The 20637-nt window shown below is 42.5% G+C and overlaps 2 protein-coding genes across 11 annotated transcripts in view; one reads left to right on the top strand and one right to left on the bottom strand.

Annotated features, from left to right (window-relative positions):
* Positions 1-253: 253 nt before the first annotated feature.
* LOC129853614 (bifunctional methylenetetrahydrofolate dehydrogenase/cyclohydrolase, mitochondrial-like) lies at positions 254-6810 on the top strand. Its single transcript, XM_055919824.1, has 8 exons — positions 254-519; positions 2610-2794; positions 3040-3162; positions 3369-3521; positions 3631-3738; positions 3907-3999; positions 4184-4309; positions 4431-6810. Exons 1-8 carry the CDS (start codon positions 440-442, stop codon positions 4577-4579), a joined length of 1017 nt encoding a protein of 338 aa, XP_055775799.1. The 5' UTR covers positions 254-439; the 3' UTR covers positions 4580-6810.
* Positions 6811-14718: 7908 nt separating this feature from the next.
* Positions 14719-20637, bottom strand: part of LOC129853608 (membrane-associated phosphatidylinositol transfer protein 2-like) — a 79981-nt gene continuing 74062 nt past the window's right edge. For all 10 annotated transcript variants that reach the window (XM_055919810.1, XM_055919813.1, XM_055919815.1 and 7 more), the window contains one exon: positions 14719-20542. In XM_055919810.1, the coding sequence (XP_055775785.1) occupies positions 20183-20542 (360 nt within the window). In that variant the 3' untranslated portion in view covers positions 14719-20182. The remainder of the gene's footprint in view (positions 20543-20637) is intronic.

The raw sequence follows: 20637 nt of genomic DNA, 5'->3' as shown, positions 1-20637 counted from the left end.
CCAAAAAATCTAAGTTTGTCTAACTCTAAATCTGTTTTTAAAAACATGCTGAACAATGTGGGAGCTCATCTGCTCATGACCTATCTCTCTCTCGGGTAACAAACACTTATCTAATGTACTCACATGACAAAAATGTGCCTATTATTAATCACTTTGTAACGATCCAAACAGTTGTCCACGACAAAAAAATGCTCACTGGTACCCTAGTTAATAGAAGGACCCATTTAGAGGTGTGGCCCATGCCTAGAAACTGACGTATTGAGAATGTGCTCAGTGCCAGCAGCCAGCGCTGGAGGGGGACATGAGCCTATAAAACATCTCGAGCCCTCTCTAACTTCCTTACAGGCGGTGCTCTTTCAGACCGGGTTTACTTCCTCCAGTCTCCCTCGCTTCTCTCTTCCTTAACTCATTGTTGGATTACTTATCTAGATCAGTAAACATGGCAACGCTGAGAGCTCTGAGAAAATTCTGCCAGCAATCTAAGCATCAAGTGTGCAGTGTACATATGTCCGCATCAAGGTATGTATTAACATTGAGATATCAAATAGATTGTTTATCTGTCTTGGAGGACTATGATAGGTTACTTTCTTTCGATATAAAAAATGCTTCTTCTTTTTGGAAGGTAGCCTATCCGGTATTTTCTCCTTGTCAATGATATTTAACGCTCGACACTTTCCCTTATGTTTGTTTTCTATCCTGTACACTGTTACCCGATGTCTCTGCGGATACAACGTTTCTGGTTGTGCTTTGATGACAACGTTATGTAACATTTTAAATGATACATTGTAGCGAAGAGCGATATTGAAGCAATGATTTTCGTAATGCGCCCCCTATCGTTATGCCGGTATCACTGCAATTCTGCATGGCTGATGAAATCGCACAGAACACTTGCATTGTGTGTATTGTAGGCAGGCAAGTTCCCAATGGGGGAACGTTGTCACCAACCAAAGTGATCAGTATTCTCATGTCCTGTGTGTTTAAAACAGGCTTTTGCAGACTATTCTGTGCTGTAACTGTTTGCCTAAATGTATTCGATTAATTCCAAGAACCACTGTTTTATTTGAGGCATGCCTTAATGCAGCACGTTCCTTGTGGCAAGGTAATGTTCCGCAGTCACCCAGAAACATAAACCACGTGTGACTATGCACATGATATACATCACAACTGATTTAGCCCCTTTTAATCTAGCGGGAGATGAGTCTCTTTTGGAGCATGCAAATGCATGATGCATTTGAGTAGTAGGTTATGGTCAACATAGGACAGTATTTTTTTTAAACTCTTTACACTAGTTTATAAAACCATAACACAGACCATGTATACTTGAGTTACATGTATACTACAAGTTATATGAAGGCAAACCTGTTGGGTAAGGATACTCAACTCTTACCCTAGAGGTCTGGAGCCTGCTGGTTTTCTGTTCTACCTGATAATGAATTGCACACACCTGGTGTCATGGGTCTAAATCAGTCACTGACTAGAGGGGAACAATGAAAACATGCAGCGTTGAGTTTGAGGGCTGTAGTGGCTACATTTCAAACTTGCATCAAGACAAAGCCCATACTTGGGAACAGAGTTTGCACAGCCTTGCTGATCCATCCAGAACTGGGAAACATGTTAAAACACATTGGCTTGGCTTCTAGTTCAAAGCTAACAATCTTAATTATTTGGGGCTGCTGAAAATCCTTTCCCTATCATGGTACTGGTACTATGTGAAGTAGAACTGGTCTGGGAGGAAAGGCAGCTAAGTTAGAAAAGTATATGCATTTTTGTGAAAGGTGTATTCTTTGGGTAGAAGTTAAGGCCTATTGAGTCCGCTCTGCATTTGCAGTTCTCCAATTGCTTGTGATGACCACTCATGTACTTTATCCTGTCAGAGGTTAACAACTCATTAACATTGTCAGTTGTCAACCGTTTGCTGAGAACTCAACACATTTCCAATAAGGTTGTCCAAAAATACTTAGTCTAAAACATTATGTTCATGCTCTGTGTGCGTGTTGGAAGCTGGGCAGTGGGGGTGTTGTTGCCAAATGTCATGCCCTAGTGGAGTTTCCTCCAAGACCTGCTATCCTGCCCCCATAGAAGATTTGAATGTGTCTATGGGTCTTTAATTACTAGTGGCAGAATCAAGGGATGGTTACATCACTGTGGACGGCTCATTACTCCTCAGTTATTACTCCTCTGTGTGCATGCTATTACATAAGCACTGCTATCTAGTTTAACACATTGGACATGAATGTGAATAGAGCAGCATTCAGGTTTCATATTCACCCACTCTACACTCCACCCTAAGGCCAACCAGTTGACTTGAAGCCCGGGGTTTCCAATAAGTTTCTTAAATAGCCTGAACCACATTGTAACTCATGTCTTGCTATTTTTAGCCGCCATACTCCTCATGCATGGGTAACCCAGGAGCCCTGTACTTGGTGTGACTGTACTTGGCCATCGCTGGCTTATGGCGGCACTCCTTGCTGGTTGAATGCCATGCACTCTCACTTTGGGATCGACAACTAGTCTGCAGGACTATAAGTCACGTACCCACCACAGTGTATACTTTCCCCTGACTGTTTACATGTTCTGCTGTCCTTTAACATCTGCCTCCGATTCTAAAGACAGGAAGCTGTGGTCATCTCAGGCAGGAAGTTGGCCCGTCAGATCCGGGAGGAGGCCAGGGCCGATGTAGAACAGTGGGTCTCCACTGGCAACAGAAGACCCCACCTGAGCGTGGTCCTTGTGGGAGATAATGTAGCCAGTCACTCCTACGTCCTGAATAAGACCCGGGCTGCAGCTGATGTTGGTATGTAAACACACACACTCAATACTTTACTTACCTGTGCTGAAGCTGAACTCTACACAGCAGTGTACATACATCAGCTTGACTTGTGCATACATGACTTTGAAACTATTTTATGAGTTCTATGACTCTTCAGTGTGGCTTTCTAATTCCCTTTTTCTTCCTGGTCACCATTCATCTATGGCACTGCTCATATTCGTTGGGGATATAATGGGCTCATAATTCCTCTCTCTTTTTCTTCTCTGCAGGTATCAGCAGTGAGACCATCCTGAAGCCCTCCTGTATCGCTGAGGATGAACTCATGGACCTGATCTACAAACTCAACACAGACCACCGGGTGGATGGCCTGCTGGTGCAGCTGCCTCTGCCAGGTAAGTAGTGGCTTTAGAGCGAGGTGGCGAGGCATTGCTTTGGAAAGGGCCTATGGAAAGGTACTTGGAAGTAATGACAGTTTGAAGCTGTTGTTTTGAGTATTTATGGCTATTATGGGCATATCCTTGAATGATTTGGCCTATTTACTGGACAACATCCATGTATATGCTGACTTGTAACCATCACTCTCATTGTCTTCTCACAGAACACATTGACGAGCGGCGCATCTGTAATGCTGTGTCCCCCGACAAGGATGTGGACGGCTTCCATGTGGTCAATGTAGGCCGCATGTGCCTGGACCAGTCCACCATGCTGCCCGCCACTCCCTGGGGAGTCTGGGAAATAATCAAACGCACAGGTGAGGTAGTGGGAGGAATCTCTCACCTCCCTCTGTTATATGAATGGAATTAGACTCCTCCCCATAACAATGTCAACTCTGTCACTGACTGTTTATCTCCGGTTCCCAGGAATTCCTACCCTTGGAAAGAATGTTGTGGTAGCGGGACGCTCCAAGAATGTGGGCATGCCCATTGCCATGTTGCTGCACTCGGATGGACGCCATGAGAGGCCAGGGGGTGAGTAATGATGTCAGGATAACTAGGGCCAACAGTAATAGGGTGTATGTAAAGGTAGATTAACAATGGTTAAGAGACAATACAGGGCTTTCTCTTAAAGTTTAAATATTGAAGTTGAAAGGGAATTTGTGGATCATGGCCCTGGCATTTACTTTTTTGGTTCTGCAGGTGATGCCACGGTCACTATCTCTCACCGCTACACACCAAAGGAACAGCTCCGTCAGCACACAAGAATTGCAGACATCATTGTTGCTGCTGCAGGTATGGATCCTCTCCTCCTACTGAAGATATATCTTTACCTTGTCTAATACCTGTCTCTCTTATTCTGCATATTTGTAAACATATTCCTGTAAGTTTATAGAGCTATTTTTGTATCTCTTGAGGAGGTTGCCTTGGGTGGGTCTCTTATAAACTGATCTCACTCTAAACCCCCTCCTAATCTCAGGGATTCCAAACCTCATCACCGCAGACATGATCAAAGAAGGAGCAGTCGTTATTGATGTTGGAATAAACAGAGTGCATGACCATGTTACTGGCAAGGACAGACTTGTAGGGGACGTGGATTTTGAAGGTAGGAGTTTCTAATCTAGACAGACTTCACAATTTGTCTTATTTTACATTTATCCTGACACCTACTGTGTTCTCACACACATTTTCTTTCCAACACTCACCCTTTATCTCTCCATGTGTAGGTGTGAGACAAAAGGCTAGCTTCATTACCCCAGTGCCTGGAGGAGTAGGACCCATGACAGTGGCCATGCTTATGAAGAACACAATCAAGGCAGCTAAGAACCTCCTGCTGACTCCCGCTGAGAGGATCCGCATGGTAGCCTCTTCATAACAGGCCATACCTGACTCCATCAAGTGACACATTCCATCCCGCCACCCCTTCCCTTTTTTTAATCTGAGCAACTCGGCGAACTCCACTGCACACAGACACAGATCGAAACATGATTGCTTTAGGATTCTCAACTTGCTGGTACCTTCCACTTTCATAATCTCCACCCGCCATTTCAGACTATTACCATTTCAGACTATTACCATTTCAGACTATTACCATTTCAGACTATTACCATTTCAGACTATTACCATTTCAGACTAATACAACTCAGCCATTCAGCTACACACAAGCTATACGCCTTGCAAAAGTATTCATCCCCCTTGGCGTTTTTCCTATTTTGTTGCATTACAACCTGTAATTTAAATGGATATTTATTTGGATTTCATGTAATGGACATACACAAAATAGTCCAAAAATGGTCAAATGAAATTTAAAAAACAACTTGTTTAAAACAAAAATCAAATGAATTAAAAACGGAAAAGTGGTGTATGTATTCACCCCCTCTGCTATGAAGCACCTAAATAAGATCTGGTGCTACCAATTACCTTCAGAAGTCACATAATTAGTTAAATAAAGTCCACCTGTGTGCAATCTAAGTGTCACATGATCTCAGTATATATACACCTGTACTGAAAGGCCCCAGAGTCTGCAACACCACTAAGCAAGGCATACCACCAAGCAAGCGGCACCATGAAGACCAAGGAGCGCTCCGAACAGGTCAGGGACAAAGTTGTAGTGAAGTACAGATCAGGGTTGTGTTATAAAACATGTCTGAAACATTGAACATCCCAAGGAGCACCATAAAATCCATTATTAAAAAATGGAACGAATATGGCACCACAACAAACCTGCCAAGAGAGGGCCGCCCACCAAAACTCAGACCAGGAAAGGAGGGCATTAATCAGAGGCAACAAAGAGACCAAAGATAACCCTGAAGGAGCTGCAAAGCTCCACAGCGGAGATTGGAGTATCAGTCCACTTAAAGCCGTACACGCCACATAGCTGGACTTTATGGAAGAGTGGCCAGAGAAAAGCCATTGCTTAAAGAAAAAAATAAGCAAACACGTTAGGTGTTTGCCAAAAGGCATGTGGGAGACTCCCTAAAGATATGGAAGAAGGTACTCTGGTCAGATGAGACTAAAATGCTGCTTTTTGGCCATCAAGGAAAATGGTATGTCTGGCGCAAACCCAACACCTCTCATAACCCCGAGAACACCATCCCCACAGTGAAGCATGGTGGTGGCAGCATCATGCTGTGGGGATGTTTTTCCATCGGCAAGGACTGGGAAACTGGTCAGAATTGAAGGAATGATGGATGGCACTAAATGCAGGGAAATTCGAGGGAAACCTGTTTCAGTCTTCCAGAGATTTGAGACTGGGACGGAGGTTCACCTTCCAGCAGGACAATGACCCTAAGCATACTGCTAAAGCAACACTCAAATGGTTTAAGGGAAAACATTTAAATGTCTTGGAATGGCCTAGTCAAAGCCCAGACCTCAATCCAATTGAGAATCTGTGGTATGACCTAAAGATTGCTGTACACCAGTGGAACCCATCCAACTTGAAGTTTTGCCTTGAATGGGCAAAAATCCCAGTGGCTAGATGTGCCAAGCTTATATAGACATACCCCAAGAGACTTGCAGCTGTAATTTCTGCAAAAGGTGGCTCTACAAAGTATTGACTTTGGGGGGGTGACCAGTTATGCTTGCTCAAGTTCTGTTTTTTTTGTTGTCTTATTTCTTGTTTGTTTTAACAACAAAATATTTTGCATCTTCAAAATGGTAGGCATGTTGTGTAAATCAAATGATACAAACCACCCCCCCCCCCCCCAAAAAAAAATAATTCCAGGTTGTAAGGCAACAAAAATAGGAAAAATGCCAAGGGGATAAATACTTTCGCAAGCCACTGTATTATTATTTTTAATGTACTTTATGAGACCTTTTGGTTTTAGGTGAATTTGAACTACCTGTTTATTTATTTCTCTGCGTTCATTTGTCAAATATGTTAAAAGCATTCAAAAGTGCAAGAGAGACCGGCAAGAAAGGCCGTTATGTCTATCTCCACAATACCCTTTAGATCACACAAGCACTGTGAGTTAAGAGGATTAAGGGCTAGAGTTATGAAATGTCAGAAAAAAACGAGTCTGTTAAACACACCATAAGCTTGACATTTACAGTGTTTCAAAAAGACCTTTGTAAATATAATTTTTAAATAAAATGTTATTGCAAATGGATGGACTTCATTACTGTATTGCCATGTTGTGGTTGTTTTTTGGGGGGTGAACAGGTGCTTATAGCATAGCTCTGCAACAGACACACATCAGTCTTACTATGATAGGTCATCTCTATTGTAAAGATTTACAGGTAGGCCGTTATTTCCATTGTATAGAAATGATACAAAATATCACATCATCCAATAATTTTAACCCTCTATTTCAACCCTTAGGAGGTGATAGTTTTGAGTATGATATAAATCTTTATTTTATATCAGTCCTATTAATAAGAAAAAAATAACAATATTCTGACAATGATTAACCAAAATACTCTGTCCATATTATAGGAGGCTCATAAAATTATATGATCAGTGTGCAGGAGGACCGTAATCGGAAGCAGACATACTTACCAAAGTTCCGGAAAAGCATCGTGGAATAAAAACAGTTGCACAATAAAAAACATTTTGGGAGTGGACATGTTTTGTATTTCTCCATTTATTTCTAGAAACATCGGCAATTTTTTTAGACATACGACTAATTGATTGACCTAACGTTAGCATACACCACATACATTTTCGACTATGGGGCGCAGTAGACCGCGCGACAGTTCCGCCGATACGAGCAGCCAAGGCAGAGAAAAAAACATCCAAAAAGCGAAGACGTTCCTCTTCATCCTCGTCCAGCAGCAGTGCAAATCCGACCCCTTAAAGAAAGCCTCACATTCCCTCAGCAAGAGCCAAGGTTTTCGTCACTCGATTATTAAATCATCATTAGTAGTAGTAGGCATGTAACGTTAAACAGTCACACTGGAATGTGTATAGCTGCTATTACCAACGCTGATACACTACAGAGTGGCTCCTTTTTGTATTGGGTTGTTCAAAAACAGTCCGTGTGAAGCCAGAAGTTGAATACAATTCCATTTCAACTTACTAGGACGGTTGGTCATTAAAACGGGGGAATTTTAGTCAAACTATCTAAACTTAAGGAACGTATTATTGAACGGACTTTCCAAACGTCGGTATGTTGTAGACCCACTTCCTCTCTGCTTACCTGATGTCAAAATAAAAGTACCCCACAAGTTTATTGCATTTATTGCGCACGTAACAGGACTTTATTTTGAATGAGGTATGAAGCGAGGAAGTGGGTCTACAAACGCTAATTTCTAACCGACTTAGAATTCAATGCAATTCAACTTCGTGTTCAACAATGTGTAGTGCTTCAGACAATGCACATCCTCACACAGACATATCTATTATCTAATGTGTCAGAGAATATGGTAATGAAATGCATTTTATTATCAATGCCGACAATGTACCTTTGTTATACCTTTGCTTCAGATGGGAAAGGGGTGGGGGGCACAGGGCTGGGCTGGGGGGCACAGGGCTGGGCTGGGGGGCACAGCCTCTAGGCAGTGCCCCCCAGCCCTTCCTGGAGTTGTGGCAGAGTGGTGATAGCACAGAAGATCACGAACCAGGTATGGTCAATGAAATCATTTGGGAATTTGCGCCAGCAGTTGAGTTTACACTTGTAGCTGTCTCACATGTTCGAATTTTATGAATCACATGCTCCGAATAGAACAGGTGTAGACCTTACAGTGAAATGCTTACTTACGAGCCCCTAACCAACAATGCCGTTTCAAAAAATACGGATAAGAATAAGAAATAAAAGAAACAAGTAATTAAAGAGCAGCAGTAAAATAACAATAGCGAGACTATTTATACAGGGGGGGTGCGCACCGGTTGGTTGAGGTAATATGTTCATGTATGTTATTAAACAGAGAGTAGCAGTGGTGTAAAGGGGGGGGCAATGCAACTAGTCTGGGTAGCCATTTGACTAGATGTTCAGGAGTCTTATGGCTTGGGGGTAGAAGCTGTTAAGAAGCCTCAAGGCTGTCATAGTGCCAGCCTCCGTCTGCAGTGGTATGTAAACAGCTATAGACCACACTACCTCAGGCGAGCAATAGAATTTTGTCTCATGTTGTCAATGATTGGATGTTTCTTGGTTACCTAGCTCAACAAGGAATGGAAAATGAAACCAGAAAAAGCTGAGCAGATGGATCTTTTGTTTTGTCCATTCTTTAGCAATGACAGGTGAGCAGAAAGCCAGGCTATCCACCAAGAGGCCCCTAACGAAGGAGGAGTATGAGGCTAAGCAGAGTGTCATCCGCAGGGTGGTAGATCCTAAGACTGGACGCACCAGGTACACCAACGCTATAGACAACATGAATGTTCCCAAGGCATCTATGGCTCAGTAGTTTCTCTCTATTCCTATATGGGCTGGGTTTGTGCTGGTTTTTATTCCTTGTGTAAGGGGAGAAGGAGAGATCATTGAGGAGATTGTCAGTAAAGAGAGACACAAAGAGATCAACAAGGTAAATGGAAATCCATCAAAGGCCACGTAGCTGTGTGTGCTTTTGGGGGTTAAAATATGTTGTCCTCTACCCCCCAAAAATGCCTACCTAACATTCACCCTCCAATCTTGTCACAGCAAGCCACAAAGGGAGACGGAAACTCCTTTCAGAAGAAACTAGGATTGAACATGTAGAGCAGGGGTGTCAAAGTCAAATGGACGGAGGGCCAAATAAAAAATTTAGCTACAAGCCGAGGGCCGGACTGTTCGAATGTTCATTGAAAAATTTTTAAATGACGCATATAGTCTAGTGAACCTAATTGAACCTACTGAAAACCTAACAAATATATTCCAATATGATCAGATAAATAAAGCAATATTTTCTTATGGCTCTGTCAGTAATCTTTAATTTTCAACAGACACAAAAGACAAATTTCCTTTATATAAAAATCCCCATAACATGAACATTAAATGAAAGAAACCGGTATTCAAGGCACCATCAGTAGCCTATATTTTCTATTTTAGCAAAAGTGGGCTAAATTTACTTCAAAGAAAAAAACAATAATAGCAATTTTCTATCATCCACTCAACTGAAATATTTTTAAAATATAATTGGATTGAAATACAATAAAATAAAGTGCAAAAATCTATTAATCAAAAACAACACTTTGTTTAAGGAGAAGTAACATGCAGTGAAAACAAATATTAAACTTTAACTTTTAAACTTGAACTGAGTAAAAACTCTAAATATGTGATTGCACAGTAATGTTCACTTGTTTGAGGTTGAGGGTGATACTTGGTGGTGTCCCATCTTTTCCACAAGTTCATCAATGTTCGGGGTAAGGCTCTGAGCTGAGGAAATCCTCAGAATTGAGTGGAGGTGTTCAGCAGTAAGTCGACTTCTGTGTGATGTTTTGTTCAGGTTCATCAAAGAAAACAGTTGTTCACACAGGTATGTGCTGCCAAACATAGACAACGTTTGAGCAGCCTGGATGCGCAGCTGGGGCATTGTGTCGGGGAGGAAACGGGCGAACTCCGCAGCACCCACTGCCGCATATTTTGCCCTCAGTGCATCATTGCATTGGAGGTCAATCAACTCCATTTGGAGGTTTGGTGGTGAGCTTTCCACGTCAACAGCAAATGGGTTACCGAGCAGTTCCAACCTGCTTTTTTGTGCTTCAAAGTCAGCAAATCGGCGTCGAAAGTCAGCGGCAAGCATACCTATTTTATCAGCCAACTGTGCGCTCGGGAACGCACTGGTAGAGAGCTTCTCTTTCATGGTCTGGCAGCTGGGAAAGTGGCTCAAATTTTCTTTCCGCATCTGCGTCTCCCACAGAGTCAGTTTGGTTTTAAATGCCTTCACTGTACTGTACATATCAGAGATGACATGATCCCGACCCTGCAGCTGCAAGTTCATTGCATTCAGATGACTCGTAATGTCACACAGAAAAGCCATTTCACACAGAAACATTTCGTCTCGGAGTTGTGTTGTGTCTTTCCCTTTGCTGTCCAAGAACAGACAAATCTCCTCACGAAGCTCGAAACATCTTTGAAGCACCTTTCCCTGGCTTAGCCATCGCACCTCTGTGTGATAAGGCAAATCACCATGCTCCGTTTCTAACTCCGTCAGAAATGCCTTGAACTGGCGGTGATTCAAACCTTTGGCTCTGATAAAGTTAACTGTGCGCGTGATGATGCTCATTACATGCTCCATTTTCAAGGCTTTACCGCACAACGCTTCCTGGTGTATGATACAATGATAAGCTGTCAGCTCACCTGTCGCGTTTTCCTCTTGCATCTTTTCCCGTATCTTCGCCACCAGTCCGCTCCTGTGTCCACACATCGCAGGTGCTCCGTCGGTTGTCAAACCCACGAGTTTTTCCCAAGGCAGCTCCATCTCATTTACACATCTTGACACCTCTTCATACAAATCATGCCCCGTAGTTGTGCCATGCATAGGACGTAAAGCCAAAAACTCCTCTGTCACGCTTAGGCTGGAGTCCACTCCGCGGATGAAAATTGACAACTGGGCAATGTCAGAAATGTCGGTGCTCTCATCCACAGCCAAGGAATATGCAATGAAATCTTTTCCCTTTTTCACAAGCTGCTCTTTTAGATTGATGGACAACTGGTCTACTCTCTCGGCAATGGTGTTTCTGCTCAGACTCACATTTAAAAAGAGTTGCCTTTTTTCTGGGCAAACTTCGTCACAAACTTTAATCATGCAGTTTTTGATGAAATCCCCCTCCGTAAATGGCCGGGCTGATTTAGCGATCTCTTCTGCCAAAATAAAACTGGCCTTGACAGCAGCCTGGCCTTGTGATTTGGCTTTTTTGAACAGAGCCTGTCGAGATTTGAGGCCTCGTTTTAATTCCTCTGCCTTTTGTAGCCTTTGTTCCATGTCCATATTCTTGTTTTTGTCCGCGTGTTTCGTTTCATAATGTCGTCTCAGATTATACTCTTTCAGTACCGCCACACTTTCTCCACACAGAAGACACACATGTTTTCCAGCTACCTCCGTGAACATATACTCCGACTCCCACCTTGTTTGAAACCCCCGGTTCTCAGTGTCCACCTTCCGTTTTGCCATTTTTGATGGGTATCTGAAAGTTAATTTTACTGTGATGCTGACGACTGCTGTGCCAATAAATATTGAAATGAAGCAGCCTACTGCTCGGTGCGTCACCGTTGCATTGTGGGAAATGTAGTATTGGTGCGTGTAAAAGATCTGCGGGCCGGTTCTAATAATAAATCAAGATCATCCCAGGGGCCGTAAAAAACCTTCTCGCGGGCCGGATGTGGCCCGCGGGCCTTGACTCTGACATATGTGATGTAGAGGATCACCCCTGATGCCAAGGTTATGGTAGAAAGGAGCCATTTATACTATTCTGTCTAGATAGGACAGGAGAATAAAACTCCAGTGAATGTTTGGCTGTGACATGATCACTATGTGTCTCCAAAATGAAAGTGAAAAACAACCCTTTCTGTGCATATCTATGACTGTACTGTGACTCAATCATATGATGTTTGGTCACACTTTAAATTAAGTTTGGCCAGACTTTACATTTAATTGCTCAAATTAAATGTAATAACATTTAGATTTTACTTGACCAGCATCCTTTCATCACAATTCACTTTGGACTTTCTCTGAATGCATCAGAACGGCCATGACGGCCTGACTGTCAATGTTTTATTATTCAATTCCATTATACATGCATTCAAACTGAACCCAAAAACCCAAGTCAGCTGTGTAATGCTGTTTACGTTATAGTTTTTTACCATGTACACTGAACAAAAATATAAATGCAACATGTAAAGTACTGGTCCTGTGTTTCATGTGCTGAAATACAAGATCCCCAAAATGGTCCATATGCACAAAAAGCTTATTTCGCTCAAATGTTATGCAAAAATGTGATTACATCCCTGTTCGTGAGCATTTTATCCTTTGTCAAGATAATCCATCCACCTGACATGTGTGGCATATCAAGAAGCTGATTAAACAGCATGATCATTGCACAGGTTGGAACAATAAAAGGCCACTCTAAAATGTGCAGTTTTGAGGGAGCATGCAATTGGCCTGCTGACTGCAGGAATGTCCACCAAAACTGTTGCCAGATAATTTAATGTTAATTTCTCTACCATAAGCCGCCTCCAATGTCATTTTAGATAATTTGGCAGTACTTCCAACCAGCCTCACAACCGCAGACCACATATAACCATGCCAGCCCAGGACCGCCACATCCGGCTTCTTAACCTGTGGGGTCGTCAGTAATAAAGCCACTTTTGTGGGGAAAAACTCATTCTGATTGGCTGGGCCCCTGCCCAATCATGTGAAATCCATAGATTAGAGTCTAAAGAATGTATTTCAATTGACTGATTTACTTATAAACTCAGCAAAAAAAGAAACGCCCCTTTTTCAGGACCCTGCCTTTCAAAGATAATTCGTAAAAATCCAAATAACTTCACAGATCTTCATTGTAAAGGGTTTAAACACTGTTTCCCATGCTTGTTCAATGAACCATAAACAATTAATGAACATGGACCTGTGGAACGGTCGTTAAGACACTAACAGCTTACAGACGGTAGGCAATTAAGGTCACAGTTATGAATACATAGGACACTAAATAAGCCTTTCTACTGACTCTGAAAAACACCAAAAGAAAGATGCCCAGGGTCCCTGCTCATCTGCGTGAATGTGCCTTAGGCATGCTGCAAGGGGTCATGAGGACTGCAGATGTGGGCAGGGCAATAAATTGCAATGTCCGTACTGTGAGACGCCTAAGACAGTGCTACAGGGAGACAGGACGGACAGCTGATTGCCCTCGCAGTGGCAGACCACGTGTAACAACACCTGCACAGGATCGGTACATCGGAGCATCACACCTGCGGGACAGGTACAGGATGGCAACAACAACTGCCTGAGTTATACCAGGAACGCACAATCGCTCCATCAGTGCTCAGACTGTCCGCAATTGGCTGAGAGAGGCTGGACTGAGGGCTTGTAGGCCTGTTGTAAGGCAGGTCCTCACCAGATATCACCGGCAACGACATCGCCTATGGGCACAAACCCACCGTCGCTGGACCAGACAGGACTGGCAAAAAGTGTTCTTCACTGACGAGTCGCGGTTTTGTCTCACCAGTGGTGATGGATGGATTTGCGTTTATCGTCGAAGGAATGAGCGTTACACCGAGGCCTGTACTCTGGAGTGGGATCAAGGTGGAGGGTCCGTCATGGTCTGGGGCGGTGTGTCACAGCATCATCGGACTGAGCTTGTTGTCATTGCATGCAATCTCAATACTGTGCGTTACAGGGAAGACATCCTCCTCCCTCGTGTGGTACCCTTCCTGCAGGCTCATCCTGACATGACCCTCCAGCGTGACAATGCCACTAGCCATAATGCTCATTCTGTGAGTGATTTCCTGCAAGACAGGAATGTCAGTGTTCTGCCATGGTCAGTGAAGAGCCTGGATCTCAATCTCATTGAGCACGTCGGTGACCTGTTGGATCGGAGGGTGTGGGCTAGGGCCATTTCCCCCAGAAATGTCCGGGAACTTGCAGGTGCCTTGGTGGAAGGGTGAGGTAACATCTCACAGCAAGAACTGGCAAATCTGGTGCAGCCCATGAGGAGCAGATGCACTGCAGTACTTAATGCAGCTGGCGGCCACACCAGATACTGACTGTTACTTTAGATTTTGACCCCCCCTTTGTTCAGGGACACATTATTCAATTTCTGTTAGTCACATCTGTGGAACTTGTTCAGTTTGTCTCAGTTGTTGAATCTTATGTTCATACAAATATTTACACATGTTAAGTTTGATAAAAAATAAACACAGTTGACAGTGAGAGGACGTTTCTTTTTTTTGCTGAGTTTATGAACTAACTCATTAAAATCTTTGAAATTATTGCATGTTGCGTTTATATTTTTGCTCAGTATAATAGTATTTTTGGGGGGGATAATTATCCTTGACCATTGCTGTGTGCATCGGATATTTACTATTTCAGTTACAGGTTAAAAACCTAATCTTACACCTGCCATTAAAAGAATGTTGAGACAAGAACCCACACATTTCATTTATGTTCTTCATACTTACTTTATACACTGTACATGGAAACACAAAGAATGGGTAAAATAACTGTCTAAAACTTCAGAGTAATACAAAGTATGTTGATACTGTATATAGCCAAGGTATTGGGACATTTTTACAGCCAGGTAAGGTCATTTTGATGTGATCAAATTCAGTCAGCATTGCCATTTCAATAAGCGTGAGATGAAACATTTTTAAGTGCAGAGTGGAGGCTTGATATGATACGGGTGCAAGTAGTTTTATTTGTAATATATTCCTATTTACATTTATACTATTTCCCTGTCGATACAACCAAGCAGACAAAAGTCATACCAACGTCTCATTGGTAAATAATGGTCCTTTTCAGTGACCATACAGCAATCCTACTGGAGGATTATTCCAGAGGCAGAACAGGGAAACAGCAAATTTAAGGCAAAAAGGGAAATGTACTGTAAGGCCTCTGGTAATATCTGCATTTGCCAGTAGGATAACTATGGGGATTGTCTTTGTGTAGAGGTGTCTGAGTTTAACTGATGATTGTACAGATCTACCTTTACATTCTCCAGGTGTCAATGTCCAGTTGACTGATACAGTATCTCTGGAGCAGGATGATGCTTTAAAGAGCAGCCATGTAATAATTGTTAGAAGGGTGCATGTTTTCTTTTAGCTGGATGTGCTAAACTGTCTTATCCAATTTCACTGTCAGGATGCACAGAAAGACTCAGTGTTATCTACAGAGAAATCCATGTGGGTTGCCCTTAGAGTTATGCTACTTAAAGAAAAGGTAACCATATCATATGAACAGTGACTTGTAGCCTACTACAGTATCAGTTACAACTGCATTGCTTTACCACACAAGCCCCTCCAGCTCAACTGACTGGATATTTACCATGCCTGTTGCATGTTTGTGTATTTGGGGCAATGCTTTCAGAGTCACCCTGGAATGTGCCTATAGTCAGAAATTGAACAGGAATAGCATGATCTCATATATGCATGAGATTAATTGGTGGTTAACTAAGGATTCTAGAACATTGGGTTCACAATAGCCTCATTCAAACCTTGTGCTAACATGCGGGTTTTATGATTTGATCAATATGATCCAATCACTATCTGATCAAGGTTTGTCGCTTCTAGATATTGTATTACAATGAGGGAGTTCTGTTAACCTGAGCTTCGGTGCACTGGTCTATGGCCCATGAAGTGAACGGGCAAATGCGATGAGGGAGGAGCGCCCTTCTAAAAATTGAACAGTAATCTGCGCAGCTCGGCCATGTTGTCAACAAGGAAGCATGCTGTATCATCCAGAAACATACAGCTCTTTTTCCTTAAATATATGTTCAAATTTTCGAACTAGTTTTCATTCGGAAGGCAATCACAATCACAAAGCAATCACTTTTGCATGCGAAAACACAGAATCCTACTCATTACTTCACGTGCCTTATCTAGCCTGGGCTAAACTTCTGTTTTGAGCAGACTGCAAACTGTAAACCTGGCCAGATAATTGAATCTCATCAATGGCTGCATTTACACAGGCAGCCCAATTCTGAAAAAGATCTGATGTCATTGGTCAAAAGACTAATTAGTGTATTTTTTGTTGTTGAATTGGGCTGCCTGTCTAAACGCAGCCAAAGTGCCTCATCCTGACACCGTGTTCGCATTGTGAACAGATTAGCTGGTGCCTCCCTGTATGCAAAATATTTGACAGCTATTCTTTCAAAAAAGAAAATATATATTTTAAGACAATTACTGATGCCATAAATCAACCGTGCTACCTGTCAATATTTTGAGGCCGTTATAACGATAATTTAACACGATTATTTGACCATCCAGATCTGTTTACCCTTGATTGATATACAGACACAATGTGTGCCTAACTACCTACGGAGGTGATCAGGAAGGTCTGATGACAATCAGATCACAATCAGAATGTGAACAAGATCAGGACAAAGTGTGAATGTGAGTGCCAGCTTGGCTGTGTTTGCACAGGCAACCCACTTCTGATCTTTTTTTTTTACTGATTGGTCTTTTGACCAATTAGATCAGCTCTTTTTCCCTTAATTGGCCAAAAGATCAGAATGGGTCTGCCTGTGTAAATACAGCAGTATAAATAGGGCTATAGACAGTCTGGTGCCTCATTCATTCCCTACCAGAGCAATCTGTTTGGATTGAGACGACCCCACTTCACCATGATGGTCCTCCCTCCCCATACATCCCTCACACAGTCTTCCTTATTTTCCCAGAATCACGCAAGAAATGTAATTACAGTTCAACAAAGATGCCATTTGTCTAAACAATTTTCTATGATCATGTTTATACTCGTGTGTCCCAAATCACACGGCACCAAGACATTCTGTTTCTCTACTTCTGCATGTGCCTGCTTAACTGATTGTCGATGCATTGTGGCATTCTTTCTCTATGGTGGATCTGCTGCTGTGGCATGTGTGTGGGTAATATTGAACCTTTTCAATTGTCATTGGTCGATTACTGTTATAGTTCTACACAGGTTTGAAACAAGTACAAATAATTTGAATTAAACTCACGGTCAATCATCTTAAATTATTAAATCAACATTATTGAACAAATCTGAACTCTATGTTCCTACTTTCCAAAGCATATTTTTTACATTATCTACAATCTACAAATTGTTCATCGGAGGCTTCAACAAATGACTCCCAATTGAACCTAAATATTATTGTCTATGTGCATAATCATCCAGTGCCTTATTTACAGCTTAGGAAGTGATTGTATTTCATATTTTCTAAATATATCGTACTGTGCTTTCGGAAAGTATTCAGACTCCTTGACTTTTTACACATTGTTATGTTACAGCCTTTTTCTAAAATTGAATAAATTGTTTTTTTCTCGTCATCAATCTACACACAATATCCCGTAATGACAAAGCAAAAACAGGTTGTGTGTGCAAATGTATTATAAATAAAAAAACGAAATATAAAATGTACATTATTTACAAGTATTCAGACCCTTTACTCAGTACTTTGTTAAAGCACCTTTGGCAGCGACTACAGCCTTGAGTCTTCTTGGGTATGGCACTACACGCTTGGCACACCTGTATTTGGTGAGTTTCTCCCATTCTTCTCTGCAGATCCTCTCAAGCTCTGTCAGGTTGGATGGGGAGTGTTGTTGCACAGCTATCTTCAGGTCTCTCCTCTTGGAAGGTTAACCTTCACCCCAATCTGAGGTCCTGAGCGCTCTGGAGCAGGTTTTCATCAAGGATCTCTCTGTACTTTGCTCCGTTCATCTTTCCCTCGATCCTGACTAGTCTCCCAGTCCCTGCCGCTGAAAAACATCCCCACAGCATGATGCTGCCACCACCATTCTTCACCGTAGGGTTGGTGCCAGGATTCCTTCAGATGTGACCTTCGGCATTTAGGCCAAAGAGTTCAATCTTGGTTTCATCAGACCAGGAAATCTTGATTCTCATGGTCTGAGAGTCCTTTAGGTGCCTTTTGTCAAACTCCAAGCAGGCTGTCCTGTGCTTTTTACTGAAGAGTGGCTTCCATCTGGCCACTCTACCATAAAGGCCTGATTGGTAGAGTGCTGTCAGAGTGACCTTTGGGTTCTTGTTCACCTTCTTGACCAAGGCCCTTCTCCCTCGATTGCTCAGTTTGGCCGGGCGGCCAGCTCTAGGGAGTGTCTTGGTGGTTCCAAACGTCTTCCATTTAAGAATGATGGAGGCCACTGTGTTCTTGGGGACCTTCAATGCTGCATACATTTTTTTGTACCCATCCCCAGATTTGTGCCTCGACACAATCCTGTCTCGGAGCTCTACAGACAATTCCTTCGACCTCATGGCTTGGTTTTTGCTCTGCCATGCACTGTGGGAACTTATATATGTTCCTTTCCAAATCATGTCCAATCAATTGAATTTATAGGTGGAGTTGTAGAAACATCTCAAGGATGAGCAATGGAAAAAGGATGCACCTGAGCTGATAGCAAAGGGTCTGAATACTTATGTCCTTTACATTTTTATTATTATTTACATTTGCAAACATTTCTAAAAACCTGTTTTCACTTTGTCATTATGGTGTGTGTAGATTGATGAGGAAAAAATGTAATTTTATCCATTTTAGAATAACAGCGTAACAAAATGTGGAAAAAGGGGTCTGAATAGTTTCCGAATGCACTGTAGTAATAGCAGATACATTAATACAAGTCTTGTGATTTGCATGATCAGTCAATCTGGTAGAAATACAATACTGTGCAAGGCAAATACCTCTGATGTGTATTGGCTGCTGCGGATGATTGCTTGAGAAAACGAAACACTATGTAGTTAACAGAACTAAAACACATAAGTTCACAAAAAAAAGTATATATACATTTATATCTATCTAAAAATTATTAAAAAGTGTATCCTGAATGTGATTGTGTATCTCCTCAGTGTGAAGAGGATACTAGATAATGGGCCCTAGGTAGACCTGACCCCAGCTCAACATACAATATTATAGACAAGCCGTGATCATCTTCAACTATACAATCAATCATCCCAAACGAGGTCCACAGAGCAGTTTCAGCCTGTCTCAAAGGACATCTTGGATTCAGCTTATCCCTTCACATATAGTATACAATTTCATACGGCCTACTTTGGCACATAACCTTACAGTAATACAAGTTTGCCCTGAAAGTGATATCTATAAATATACCTGTTGTGTAGGCAATGATTGCAGTAGCCTATAGCTAATGTAACATGTTCTGTATGATAGCACAGACAATAATTTGGTTCTCACCTATAACCAAAGAGCAATTGGTACACAAACCTGTGAGTATTGCAGCTGCTGAAGAAATGCCATGATTCTATATTGGCTGTATTTGTGTGGTTCTGGAGACTGTAGACTGCCATGGTGCAAGGAGGATAAAACACACCTGTATAACCCAGGGTGGAAGATGGGGGACATTGATTTATCAGGACTTAACCCAAACCTGCAGCATGGGGGCGCTGAATTACCACAGAATGGAACCAGCTCCACTCTGAAGCCCCAGTCCAGGACACACACTATGTATATTGATATGGTATTACAGACATTGATAAATAAACACTAAAACAATATTCAACTTTTTCTTTAGCACTCTCTTGCTATTGTTGGCCAATGGTTTGTGTGTTGTGCATGCATGTCCCTTGCTTAAATAAGATGCTTCTTAAAAGGCTTTTCTCCAATGTATCACTGTCTGAAGTAAAAAGAGCCTCTGACCGTAGATTTTTGTTGATTCAGGTATATTGATGTCGCTTTACAAAGACTGGTTCGTAGCACCTAAGGTTTTCAATGCTGTATTCTCTCATTCTATTTCCTGTCTCTATATTTAGAGCCTTGAAAGCCTACGTTCAGCATCTCTCCCCCATCTTGAAATTACTTGTCATTTAAATTTATTTGCAGGCTTTCCCTCCTTTCTCAATTTCATCCTCTTCTTCTTTAACTTTACACACTCTCCTTATCCTCCCTCTCTTATCTACCTCTCTAACCCTACTTTGGGTTGAAAATCCCAGGTTCCAGCTTGGTGCTGCCACTGCGGCCCCAGCAGCCTGCTGCCATGCTCATGCTGCGCTGGGCTGGTCCCGGGCCGTGCTGGCTGTGGCTGTGGCTGTCTGACTGGCTCTGTGTGCGCTCTGGTCTGCTGTGGCCGCTGCCGGTGGACGAGCTGGGGGCCGGCTGGGCGGAAATGGTGCGCAGCAGGTGGTTCCGCTTCCGCAGAAAGTCGCTTTTTGCACCCAGACCAAAGCTGCCTTTCCGTAGGACCATGCGGGCACTGCTGGTCTTTGGTGGCCGGGAGCGCTGGTTGTACTCCAGCTGAGAGAGGTGGGTCGCATAGCCCTCAGTAATGAACTGTTGGGACAGGCAGGGGAAAGAGACAGTCATCAAATGTAATGGCGTGCTGCATATAGTAAACTATAGGACCAGGACTAAACTCAAAATGTCAG

Source organism: Salvelinus fontinalis, chromosome 4 (assembly GCF_029448725.1).
Source record: "Salvelinus fontinalis isolate EN_2023a chromosome 4, ASM2944872v1, whole genome shotgun sequence".
Taxonomy (NCBI): Eukaryota; Metazoa; Chordata; class Actinopteri; order Salmoniformes; family Salmonidae; genus Salvelinus; species Salvelinus fontinalis.
This window is presented reverse-complemented; position numbering and strand designations above follow the sequence as displayed.